The 13759-nt window shown below is 38.7% G+C and overlaps 1 protein-coding gene across 1 annotated transcript in view; it reads left to right on the top strand.

Annotated features, from left to right (window-relative positions):
* The window catches only part of cdh6 (cadherin 6), a 106025-nt gene extending 92626 nt beyond the window's left edge, over positions 1–13399 (top strand). Inside the window, exons 9-12 of the mRNA XM_012855699.3 lie at positions 925–1046; positions 8218–8335; positions 8449–8700; positions 12443–13399. Coding sequence (XP_012711153.2) covers positions 925–1046; positions 8218–8335; positions 8449–8700; positions 12443–12951 — 1001 coding nt within the window. The 3' untranslated portion in view covers positions 12952–13399. The remainder of the gene's footprint in view (positions 1–924; positions 1047–8217; positions 8336–8448; positions 8701–12442) is intronic.
* Positions 13400–13759: the final 360 nt, after the last annotated feature.

Here is a 13759-nt window from a genome sequence, read left to right as displayed (position 1 = left end):
AAAAAGAAGAGTTAAACATGGTGGTGGTAGCATGATGGTCTGGGCTACTTGCTGTAAATTATGTAAACAGCAATAGTGAAAAATCCAGAAGAATTTTGAGCTTTTAGTTTAGCACCAAGAGTTAAAGCACACCAGTTATGCGGCAGGGCATTGATCCACCAAAAAAGAAAGCACTCAGAATGAATGGTTTGGAGTGACTTAATTATATAGTGAGTGATGATACGCTGTTGTATGAACTTAATCAGGACATTTATGCTTGAAAAGCTTCCAATGCTGCTGATCTGAATTAATTCTGCCAAGAAGAGTGGTCCAAAATTCCTCCAAAGAGAAGTAAAAGACTCACTGACAGTTGCTGCCAGGCTGGATCAACAAGTTACTAAGTTCATGGTAAAATGTATTTTCATATAAAGCCCGGTTGCTTTGTACAGCGTCTTTCCCCTAAAAATAAAATCATAATCCTGTCTGATTCTAAAATTTGTCTGACCTGAAACATTAAGATCTGTCGAGTTAAACTTCCTAAGTAAATTTATATTTCAACACACTTCAATTTTCTATTTTTTAATTATAGTAAATGAAGCTATTAGTTTGAACTTGTAGCTAAAATAAATCACAATTAAGTTTTAAATGTCTTCATTTACTTAATGTGATTCATTTCCAATTATAGTCTGAGACGCTTCAAACTTCTGCACAGATTTTACATTTAAAGTCTTCTATTGACAGATTAGAACAGCAAAGCCTCTTATTTGTTGTTGTGCCGTTTTTGTTTCAAACAAGCCAATTATTTATTTATATACACATAATTTGATTTAGATATAACTGGTTGCCTGGAAACGCAGTCAAAGCCTCACACATGTTCAGCAGTACATTTGTGTAAAGGAATAATTATCCATGTGAAGTCACTGTGTCCACCTTTGTGTTTCCCAGACAACCCGCGTCAGATAAGCCGTGTGCCTGTATACATCAGAGTGCTGGACGTCAACGACAACGCTCCAACATTTGCCACCAATTATGAGACGTTCGTGTGTGAGAACGCCAAGGCTAATCAGGTCAGTTATTACAGCACATAAAGCCATCGCCATGGTTTCATCCGGACCGCACCGTTGGGATAAGGTGTCCAATTAGCAGACCTCAGAGAGAATTTGCAAGTCTGTCACATGTGTTTAAGAGGACTAGATGCTTGTTTCACATCTCAGGTTCAGGGGGGAAAAAAAATCACATTTTCAAAAAGAATAAAGAAATCAAAAGTAGATCCAAAAGAATACATCTTAACTTTAGGTCCTTTATGTGTGATTCTGTGGATTAGAAGGTTTCTTATGGGGGAGTCAAGGTAATGGCTTCCTAGGCTAACAGCAACTGGATACTTACTTGAGCTGATTGCTACTCAAGCTAATAGCTACTCTAGTAAGCGTCATTTACTTATCAGATACCCAAGCTAACAGTTTAGCTACTTAAGCTAACAGCTACTAAATAGCAATTCTAGCTAAGAACTATTTAACAGCTACTCAAGCTAACAGCTACTTTAATTAGCAGCTGCTCTAACAAGCAGTTACTCAATAAGTTACTTATCAACTAACCAAGCTAATGTAACGGGTCCCAAGCTGGGCCGGGTACCACGTCACAATATTGAAAAAAAGATGAGATGTTCAGTGTCTCGCTGGCTTTGGGCTCTGAAAAACAGAGTGAATGATCACAGGATCAAGAACACCGAACCTTTCTCTTTCGTTCCCAAAACTCCTCTCATTTATTCACAATTATATAACAAAACAATCAATCAAGCAACCAATAAAATATTCCCAAAATCTGCAATAGTGTCTCTTTCAGTGTCCTCTTCCAGGTACAACGTGCATACGAACCTGTATACAGTTCTTATTCCCTTTTTTTCCAGGTAGCGTATGTTTCAGGTAAGTAGGTGAGTGTGTGTCACTGTCAGGTAAGTATGATATGTGTGAATGTAGGTGAATGTGCAGTGTCCAGTGTCCATTAAACAGGTGAGTATGTAATGTTGTTGTTTGTTCTGTTCCCATAGAACACAGACATACAGTATAACCATAAAGCTATTGTTATATTCAACATAACCATATAACTGTCAAAATACATTAGTTCCTCTCACACTCAGTATCACGCTTTGACTTCAATAAACACCTAAACCCATCATCATTTCACATTGAAATATATATATATCCACGGGCACTCTCTGTATAGGTACTAGTCCCATACAGCTGCCATTAAATAGTACAAATAATACTGTTAGCCAGTGCAGTTTTTATAGTGCTGCTAATCACAACTATAGTGCAATATGAATTTACTTTCATTTTCTTTAGCTTAAAGCTGTTCAGAAGACTCAATATGTCTTTTCAAAACGTATTGACATCATTGCAAATGGGGAATAAAAATGGAAAATAACAAATATGTTCAAACCAGTCCAACAACAATAAGTGCACTAAAGGCTCACTTATCTTCATAAACCATATAGTGTACAGTAAACCCTTAAACACAAATATTTGGAAATGTAAAGAGAAGAAATATTAAAGTATTATAATAAATGTAAAGATAACAAAACCCTTCATCTAATAAAATACAGTTGTCAAGTAATCAGGTGCCCAACAGTAGTAATATCGTGGATGAATACAAACGACCATCTCTCTGTGTTTAGTATATGTGGTGGACGGCGCCATCTTCAGTGTCACAAAGCCGCCCGTTGCCATGGCAATAACAGCAGCACAACCCGCGAAAATCGCGGACTTTTTATAGTGTCTAAAACTCGATCTAAAGCACTCAAAAATGTCATAAACGGTCTCCCAGTAACTTCACATAAACTATTGAATCTTAAGGGATAAGTTGAGGTTGTTTTCACGTTGTACTAACCTGAAAAACAGAGTGAATGATCACAGGATCAAGAACACCGAACCTTTCTCTTTCGTTCCCAAAACTCCTCTGAGGGGAGGGAGCACCTGGAAACACGGACTATGACAGAAAGGTTCCGTTTCTCATCCTAGCGATCTACAGTGGATTTCTACTGATATTATTTGGCTGAATAACCATTACAGTACATTAAAATACTTTTAACTTGCATTTTCATTTTCAATTAAAATAAAAACTATTTCACTCTTTGTGAGGGTCTCACACTAACAGCTACAATATAGCTGCTTAAGCTAACAGGTACTAAATAGCAATTCAAGCTAAGAACTATTGAAGAGCTACTCAAGCTAACAGCTATTGTAATAACAGCTACTCAAGCTAACAGCTACTTTAAATAACAGCTACGCTAGCAAGCAGTTACTCAGTCACTTATCAACTACCCAAGCTAACAGCTGCAATATAGCTACTTACGATAACAGCTACTAAATAGCAATTCAAGCTAAGAACTATTGAAGAGCTACTCAACCTAACAGCTATTGTGATAACAGCTACTCAAGCTAACAGCTACTTTAAATACTTTAACAAGCAGTTACTCAACCAGTTTCTTATTAACTACCCAGCTAACAGCTACAAAATAGCAACTTAAGCTAAGAGCTACTAAATAGCAATTCAAGCTAAGAACTATTTTAACAGCTACTCAAGCTAACAGGTACACAAGGTAACATCTACTAAGGTCACGGTTATGAAAGCTATCAGCTACTCAAGCTAGCTACTGGAAAACAGCTTATGCTAAAAGCTACCGAACAGCAACTGTATATTTAATATGTTGTTTTACTGAAGTGATATGAAATTGTTTGAGCAGTTTTAATATTGTTTGGATTAGTAAGACTAGCTGTTAGCTTTAGCGGGTAAATGTTATATTATATTATATTAGACCGAGGTTGGCCTCGACTGTTGTTTACCACAGGTAAGATGTTGTTCACTTATACTCCAAAATAGAAGTTCAAAGATTGCTGATGAAAATGATTTTAAAATTATTTTAATGGCTGACTAGCAATATACGTGACTTAAATATGAATGAATAATATTTTGTTGATTTTTATTCAGCCACGTAGGATGTAACTACGGTTTAAGAATAATAAACTTACTATGGTCTTCATGAAGACTATTATTCAGTTAGTGGCATGAGGAGGCTGGAGACAGACCGTCGAGATTAAAGACTAGCTGTAAAAAACATTACAGACAGCTACAGAATAACTAAAATATAAGGCATAAAAAGGCCTCAGCAGTTCTCTGTGTTTGTAACTCCTGTCATCTAGCTGTATGTTTACCATCAGAAGAACAATTTCTTTTCTTTATTCCATGTCTGCTTGCCCTTCACCTCTGTAGTTGTTCTCATAGTTCTTTGAATCTCAATAAACAGCAGCGGCTGATGTTAACAAAATGTGCTAAGAAGACGCTTAGACTGCCATCTTTAAAAAGAGCTAGAGACAATGTAAATATATATTTTTAAGGGTATTTATTGTTGATATTGTCCTTTTAGTTTTATTCAGTTTAAAACACATTTTGTCTTAATTTGCCTGGTTGGACACTGGGCGTTTTGTTTAAACTGCAGAGAACTTACTAGTATCTAACCATGTTACCATGTTTACGGTTGCTAATCTAAATCTGTTGTAATATGTGTGTCCCTCCAGGCACAAATCATCTTCCTGATGATGCTTTAAAAAAATATATTTTTTTATTTCCACTTATTGTCTGTGAAGGTGGCATTGTTCCTCAACAGGATTTATGTCCCACTGCGATTTCATTTTCCAATTTGCGCATGTTAAAGGGTTTGCAGATGCTGGAAGTCTGCAACAAAGGGAGGCATGACAACGTGGCCTTGTAAATGAGGAGATAACGTATAAATATGTCAGATCAGGAAGCAAGCTGGGCCATTGTCAGGGTTTTTTTTTTTTTTTTTTTCCCCCCCGAGACCTCGTGGGATGAAGGATTGTCCTGCACATAAATGAAGGCCTTATTTAATGCTGCTGGCCTCTATTATTGCCCCTGATGGAGAAAGTGCATTCTCAAAACTCGTGACAGGGGTGGAGTGTGACTGTTGTTTTAACTCTTACCTGATTTCACTGTGCTGCTTTTGTGTCTAAAAAACTGAACTTTTGATCAGTCAAAGACACCAGAAAAAGATACAATCCAATGGTGAAATTATTCCCTCCAACAAATTTACATAGACTGTAAAACGTGTTTAAAGTATGGATTTCCACTGCAGGTTTACATAAAATACCAAGTTTTAAAAGCACACCAACAAAAAATATACCAGCCGATACTGCTTTATTTGGGTTGATGACATCACAAGAGGCAGAAGAACAGAGCCGATGTAAAATAAATCGGGTAAAAGAAATCTGACGTAGCAAGAACCAGAACCAAGCCCTCTCTGGTCAGGACATTTCATTCTTCACAAGAGTGCAGAACTCTTGGAAAGCCCTCTTAGGGTGCATCGTTGAATATATATTTCTGGATATCCTGGTTGTCAGACAGCACACAAGAAAAGCTTCTGCCCAGAGGATGCATCAAGAACGAGCTTTCGCTCTTGCAGCTCTGTTCTTGCTAAGCATCGCAGAACTTTAAAAAAGTTGAGAAAAAAGTAAGGCTTCCTTCCACATGGCTTCTGATTTGTTGCATGTTTCAGATTAAATGTTATATAAAAACATAACTCAAGTACATAGAAAAAGTATGCTGGTGAAGATTCTCAGTCATCCAGGTCATGTTATCTAAGCCATTGCAAGGCCTTTGTTTGGCAATGGTATAAAGCTTGGTGCTCCACATTACTCCAGACTTTTTGAATTGAGAAAGCTTCCGGGAGAGGAAGCGAAACGTCTTCAACTACGGAAAACAAGTCCAGTTGCTTTGTTTTTTACCTTTTTTTTTTTTTTAATAGAAAAAGTAGTTTTCAGATGATTTAAAAAAAAAAAAAAGCCATCTAAACCAGTCTGGAAAAAATGGAATTACTTCTCTCACCCATGACAAAACGCGTTTGTGACAGCTGACACTGAGTACGACGGCTTGTGGAGGAACTAAAGTCCACTCTTCTTTTTGATTCAGTGATTACTGAAGCTCATTTAAGCTCATGGTATCTGGTAAAAGTGTCTGAATCGGGTCTGAGTCCAGAACAACGCCACCACCTTCATTTTGCTGCTTTTATCCATTCTGAGGACTGGTTGCTGCTCTTTGGATCATTTTCCTGCTGCGTAACTCGGGTGTGGTTCCATTTAAGGTTTCTGAACCGATAACTGGTCCCCCGTCAGGATTTTCTGGTAGAAAGCAGAATTCATGAGCTTATCATTTAGGAGAACTAGTCCAGGTCCTGCATGAAGCAGCAACGCTGGCCCAGACCAGCTTTCTCCCACCACCATGTAGGGCGTGTGCTTTCTGACATGCTGAGTTAATGTTCCTTCATAAAGGTCCTCAGACTGATTAAGATCCTTTTAGCAAATATGTGAAGGGCCTTTTTGTTGGTGTCAGCAGTGGTTTTAGAACTCCTCCATGGACGCCATCTTTACTCCATCTTGTTCAGTCTTGAACTGTGACTTTAATTGAGGCCTGCATTTCGTTCCTCTGTGACTTCCTGGATGAGTCTGCAATGAACTCTGGGTAATTTTCACATGACGTTCCCTCCTGGGAACTTGGATTTGTAGATAATGTTTCTCTCTGTGGTTCTCTGGAGTCTCAAAGCTGTAGAAATGTTTTTTCTAGACTGAAAGACGTCAATAGCGGTTTCTCATTTGGACGCGTTTGTTTTTGAGCTCTTTAAGCTTCATGTTGTCAGACGGCTTCTATTCAAATGATTTCTCTATTCTGCAGGTCAGGCAATAATCATTTTTGGGTGAAGCTTGGGAAATTTAACCCAAAAGACTGTTATTTAGCTCATGATATACAAGGAGGGGGTTAACGGATGATTTTCTTTATTCTTCAGACAGGGTCAGGTTTTTTTAACAGATTTTTAACCTAATAAATGAAATCTGCTTCAAAACGAGGCGACAAACTACATTTAAAGTGAATTAGACTGGCCAGTAACTTTAACCCGTTCCCTCTTAAAAGAAAAAAACGGTTGTACCAGTGGAAACAATGGCGTTCAAGTGATTTAAATATTTTAAAGTTTGTGTCTATTTACTAGTTTGTCACCACTGCTGTTCAATTCTGCTCATGTTTTTTTTTACTTTAGGCTCTTTTCCCCCCCTAGTAAAACATTAATAGTCATTATTTAAATGAATTTTAAAAGAAAAATGGAAGACCATCTGTTTTAGAAAAAGTCAACAAAAGCAACAAACACAAAAGAATGAGAGTTCGATGCAGCAAAGTTTATTTTAAAGAGAGAAAAATCAAGACGGTGAGCAAAATCCTGGAAGCGTCGCTTTCCCAGTTGTTAGAATTCAATCACCTTTAGATCTGCTCTGCAAAAAGGGAACTAAATACTAGTAAAATTTTCTTGAAATTAATGTATTATTCCTTGATTTGAGCAGCTAAATAAGACTATTTATCCCTAAAATAAGATAATTAGGAATTCTGCTCTTGAAATTAGATAATGGCAATGAATTGTTCCCATTTCAAGTGCAGAAATCTTATTCCATTGGTCTTATTTACCTGCTCAAATCAAGGAGAAATACACTAATTTCAACAAAATTTTATTTATTTCTAGTAGGGCTGGGCGATAAATCTATTTAATCGATTAATTCGAATTTACAATTCTTTAAGATTTCATTTTTGGAAAATCTGGATTTTATTTTGCCAATACACTCATTGGGTTTCCATGAAGAGAACAGCATGTGATGCTGAATATATGTTTAGGCAAATGTATTGTCAAAATATTGTTAAGTAGAAACTTTTTTTTACCATAATACGAGGTACTTAATTTACTTATTTACTTTTTTTTTTTTTTACTTAGTTTGAAGTTCACAAGTGCAGTGAAGCCTGTTCTTAGCTCAATGTGTAATACCACTAGCAGCAAATGTTTTGTTATATTTTCATTGTTTATAATGGCACGGCGGCCATCTTGTTTTACAAGCATGTTTCACAGCTTGTTTTTAGGTCAACTCCCTGACGAAATGCTTGACATAAAAGCAAGGTTTTAAAATAATTTCTTTAATTTTTTTTTATGAAACAAAAAGGAGGAAAAAAAAAATCGATTAATCGGATTTGGTATGATAAAATCGGAGATTTATTTTTTAATCCATATCGCCCAGCCCTAATTTCTAGTTATCTTTTTGCAGTGGCTTGACGAGGTTAAAGCGTGGCTCAAATTCATGCAGTAAAATAAATCGACTGGTTCACACTGACGTCCGGGTTTCCTTCCTTTTCCAGAGGATCCAAACGGTGAGCGCCATGGACCCCGACGAGCCGCTGGGAGGACATCGCTTCATCTTCAGCCTGGCGCCGGAGGCCGTGGGGAAGGCAAACTTCTCTGTCCGGGACAACAAAGGTACAGCCGCAGCTGAAGCGCTACGCTCACGTCATCCAAGTAGTGAATAATCAGGAAGAGGAGGGGGAAAAAGATTCACCCATATTCACACTTCTTTGGCTCTTTCTCACCAGACAACACGGCCTGGATCCTAACCAGGAGGAACAGCTACAACAGCCTCCAGAAGAGCGTGTACCACGTGCCGGTGGTGATCACGGACGGAGAGTTCCCGGTGCAGAGCAGCACCAACACGCTCACCATCCGGGTGTGCACCTGCGACCGCGAGGGCAACATGAAGCTGTGCAACCCCGAGGCGCTGACGGCGAGGGCGGGGCTCAGCACCGGCGCCCTGGTGGCCATCCTGCTCTGCGTCGTCATCCTGCTCAGTGAGTTCAGGACGCTTCTGGCTTTTCTGGGGCTTCTGCTGTCGGTGTGAGATTTTTACCGCTTAATCTGATGCCGTCTCCTCCGGTGGGCCGGAGCGCTGCGTCAGAAACGGCTGCCTTCACGATTTAGTTGGCGCTGACAGAGCCGGACGGCGGCGGTGTAATTCATTAGGAGTTTTAGGAAGGAAAACAAACCTTTTTTTATTTTTTATTTAACCTTTATTTAACCAGGAAGTCCCTTGAGATTGAGATCTCTTTTTCAAGGGAGACCTGGCCAAGACGGCACACCAGTTAAAATACAAACAAAAGTACAACATAGACAAAATCTCACATAGAGGAAAAGACAGGTCACATAGGGCAGTTACATTTTTCAATTACATGACATTTTAACATGGCTTTAAATTCATTCAATGGGATTAGATCATTTAAATGGAGCAAGTTGTTTGTTTATTGCTGCATTTTAAGATTACACTGCAAAAACAGAACTAGAAATAAGTAAAATGTTCTTTAAATTAGTGTATTTGTCCTTGATTTGAGCAGGTAAATAAGATGATTTGCCAATGGAATAAGATTTCTGCACTTAAAATAGGAACAATTCATCTCCATCATCTTATTTCAAGTGCAGGATGTCTAATTATCTTATTTTAGAGGTCAAAACACTCATTCCATTGGCAGATAATCTTATTTACCTGCTCAAATCAAGAACAAATACACTATTTTAAAGAACGTTTTACTTATGTTTAGATCTGTTTTTACGGAAGAGGATTAGGGCCACTCAAAAAAAAAAAAAAATCTACTCAATTCTAACTTTCTTTTCAGAATTCTGAGAAAAAAGTCAGAAATTTTTTTTTTTTTTTGAGTGGCCCTAATCCTCTCCCGTACGTTTTTGCAGTGTAAAGAGAGAAAATTTATATTAGATATAAGGAATTAAAAAAAGGGGGCAGAACAGCAATGAAGCGCCAATCTGACAGGTTTCTGTTTCAGGAGATTTTTTTTTTTTATGATTTCAGTTTGATGATGTTCTGTTAGTATTTAAAAGAAGAACATGAACCTCATGATGGTAGAGAACCCATCGGGATGAGTTTCACACCGTTTAGGTGTCATTTCATGGCTGGGATCACGTCAAATAAAAGGTTTAGTTTATGTTTAGACAGTCAAAGTGAATTCTTCTCTGGAGCTCGCACAAGAAGGTAGACAGAAACCTTTTCTTATCTGCTTCAAAGGAGGATTTACACTGCAAAAACAGACCTAAAAATAAGTAAAATGTTCTTAAAATTTGGGTTTTTGTCCTTGATTTGAGCAGGTAAATAAGATTATCTGCCAACAGAATTAGTATTTTGACCCCTAAAATAAGATAATTAGATAAACTGCACCTGAAATAAGATGATAGAGATGAGCTGTTCCTATTTTAAGTGCAGAAATCTTATTCCATTGGCAGATAATCTTATTTACCTGCTCAAATCAAGGATAAATACACTAACTTTAAGAATATTTTACTTATTTTTAAATCTGTTTTTACAGAAGAGGATTAGGGCCACTCAAATAAAAAAAAAGTACTCAATTCTGACTTTAATCTCAGAATTCTGAGAAAAAAGTCAGAATTGAGTACTTTTTTTTTTGAGTGGCCCTAATCCTCTCCCGTACGTTTTTGCAGTGTAAAGAGAGAAAATTTATATTAGATATAAGGATTAAAAAAAAAAGGGGCAGAACAGCAATGAAGCGCCAATCTGACAGGTTTCTGTTTCAGGAGATTTTTTTTTTATGATTTCAGTTTGATGATGTTCTGTTAGCATTTAAAAGAAGAACATGAACCTCATGGCAGTAGAGAACCAATCGGGATGAGTTTCACACCGTTTAGGTGCCATTTCATGGCTGGTATCAAGTTAATTAAAAGGTTTAGTCCATGTTTAGACAGTCTAAGTGAATTCTTCTCTGGAGCTAGTACAAGAAGGTAGACAGAAACTTTTTCTTATCTGCTTCAAAAGGAGGATTTACACTGCAAAAACAGACCTAAAAATAAGTAAAATGTTCTTAAAATTTGGGTTTTTGTCCTTGATTTGAGCAGGTAAATAAGATTATCTGCCAGTGGAATTAGTATTTTGACCCCTAAAATAAGATAATTAGATAAACTGCACCTGAAATAAGATGATAGAGATGAGTTCTTCCTATTTTAAGTGCAGAAATCTTATTCCATTGGCAGATCATCTTATTTACCTGGTCAAATCAAGGATAGATACACTAATTTTAAGAACATTTTACTTATTTTTAGATCCGTTTTTACGGAAGAGGATTAGGGCCAATTAAAAAAAAAAAATCTCAAATCCTACTCAATTCTGACTTCAATCTCTGAATTCTGAGGAAAAAAGTCAGAATTGAGTAGGAATTGAGATTTTTTTTTTTTTTTTTGAGTGGCCCTAATCCTCTCCCGGACGTTTTTGCAGTGTAAAGAGAGAAAATTTATATTAGATATAAGGATTAAAAAAAAAGGGGCAGAACAGCAATGAAGCACCAATCTGACAGGTTTCTGTTTCAGGAGATTTTTTTTTTTTTAATGATTTCAGTTTGATGATGTTCTGTTAATATTTAAAGGAGAACATGAACCTCATGGCGGTAGAGAACCCATCGGGATAAGTTTCACACCGTTTAGGTGTCATTTCATGGCTGTTAATTAAAGGTTTAGTTTATGTTTAGACAGTCTATGTGAATTCTTCTCTGGAGCTCGTACAAGAAGGTAGACAGAAACCTTTTCTTATTTGCTTCAAAGGAGGATTTACACTGCAAAAACAGACCTAAAAATAAGTAAAATGTTCTTAAAATTTGGGTTTTTGTCCTTGATTTGAGCAGGTAAATAAGATTATCTGCCAACAGAATTAGTATTTTGACCCCTAAAATAAGATAATTAGATAAACTGCACCTGAAATAAGATGATAGAGATGAGCTGTTCCTATTTTAAGTGCAAAAATCTTATTCCATTGGCAGATAATCTTATTTACCTGCTCAAATCAAGGATAAATACACTAACTTTAAGAATATTTTACTTATTTTTAAATCCGTTTTTACGGAAGAGGATTAGGGCCACTCAAATAAAAAAAAGTACTCAATTCTGACTTTTTTCTCAGAATTCTCAGAAAAAAAGTCAGAATTGAGAAAAAAGTCAGAATTGAGTACTTTTTTTTTTTTGAGTGGCCCTAATCCTCTCCCGTACGTTTTTGCAGTGTAAAGAGAGAAAATGTATATTAGATATAAGGATTAAAAAAAAGGGGGCAGAACAGCAATGAACGCCAATCTGACAGGTTTCTGTTTCAGGAGATTTTGACCCCCAAAATAAGATAATTAGATAAACTGCACCTGAAATAAGATGATAGAGACCAGTTCTTCCTATTTTAAGTGCAGAAATCTTATTCCATTGGCAGATCATCTTATTTAGCTGCTCAAAATCAATGACAGATCCACTAATTTTAAGAAAATATTACTTATTTTTAGTTCCGTTTTTTGCAGTGTAGTTTTGGCTGTTCAACCAACCCAAAGCTGCCAATTTGCAAACCCGGTGCCCTGGGTTCTTTCATGTTCTGTGGAAGCGCTGGCCCTGAGCGGGAACACATGCATAATGCATCCCCCGTGGAACCAGATTCAGTCCCTGAACATCAGTGAACGACGTCAACGACCCCCCCGGCGGACGGTCAGGGGGAGGAAAGCACCGGCGGGCGTCTCAACTCGTTGTCTTTGTGTGTCTCTGCCGCAGTGATCGTGGTGCTGTTCGCCGCCCTGAGGAGGCAGAGGAAGAAGGAGCCTCTGATCATCTCCAAGGAGGACGTGAGGGACAACGTCGTCAGCTACAACGACGAGGGCGGAGGAGAGGAGGACACGCAGGCCTTTGACATCTGCACGCTGCGCAACCCCGAGGCCATCGAGGAGAGCAAGCAGAGGCGGGACATCATCCCCGAGACCTTCTACCCCCCGGCGCGTCGGGCCGCGGTGCCGCCGCCGCCGCCGGGCCGGGACAATAACGGCGACGTGAGGGACTTCATCAACCAGCGGCTGCAGGACAACGACGGCGACCCGACGGCGCCGCCCTACGACTCGCTGGCCACCTACGCCTACGAGGGCAGCGGCTCCGTGGCCGAGTCCCTCAGCTCGCTGGAGTCGGCGACCACCGAGGGCGACCAGGACTACAACTACCTGAGCGAGTGGGGGCCCCGCTTCAAGAAGCTGGCGGACATGTACGGCGGCGACGACGACAGCGACTCCTAACCAGAGCCCCGGCACGCGGGACGAGAAGCGCCACGTGACAAAAAAACACGAACTTTCAGGCGGTTCGGCGCCCAATGGGGACGCCGCGGCCGGTGCGGACCGTCGACAGGAAGAGGCGGCCGGCGGCGTTCCCGTCGTCCCTCCGGTGACCAGACGTAGGCTTTGTGTGTCCAGTCAGTGTTAGTTGCGTTTTCTTTGCAGGGACGCAGTGAAGACTCTTTTTTTTTTTTTTTTTTGTGTGTGTATACAGGGTCCAGAACGAGGCCCCAATATATCAACAGATTTTATTTGATTGTTCCCCCCCCCCCCACCAAAGCTGCCTGTGACTGACGGACTCTCCACAAGCAGCTTGGTGAACCAACAGACACGCCGTACTGCAAAAACGGATCTAAAAATAAGTAAAATGTTCTTAAAGTTAGTGTATTTATCCTTGATTTGAGCAGCTAAATAAGATTATCTGCCAATGGAATGAGTATTTTGACCCATAAAATAAGATAATTAGACATCCTGCACTTGAAATAAGGTGATGGAGATGAATTGTTCCTATTTTAAGTGCAAACATCTTATTCCATTGGCAAATCATCTTATTTACCTGCTCAAATTAAGGACAAATACATTCATTTTAAAGAATATTTTACTTATATCTAGGTTTGTTTTTGCAGTGCGATGTATTTCTCAGTGTTTCCGGGACTAAAACATGCTGCATATTGTGAGTTCTATCTTAGCTTGTGTACGTACGGTAATATGATACAATCCGCTGTACAGTTTTCTTTTTTAGGGGTTTTCATCTTTCCCCCCCCCTCCATCT

This window comes from Fundulus heteroclitus, chromosome 21 (genome assembly GCF_011125445.2).
Source record: "Fundulus heteroclitus isolate FHET01 chromosome 21, MU-UCD_Fhet_4.1, whole genome shotgun sequence".
Classification (NCBI taxonomy): domain Eukaryota; kingdom Metazoa; phylum Chordata; class Actinopteri; order Cyprinodontiformes; family Fundulidae; genus Fundulus; species Fundulus heteroclitus.
This window is presented reverse-complemented; position numbering and strand designations above follow the sequence as displayed.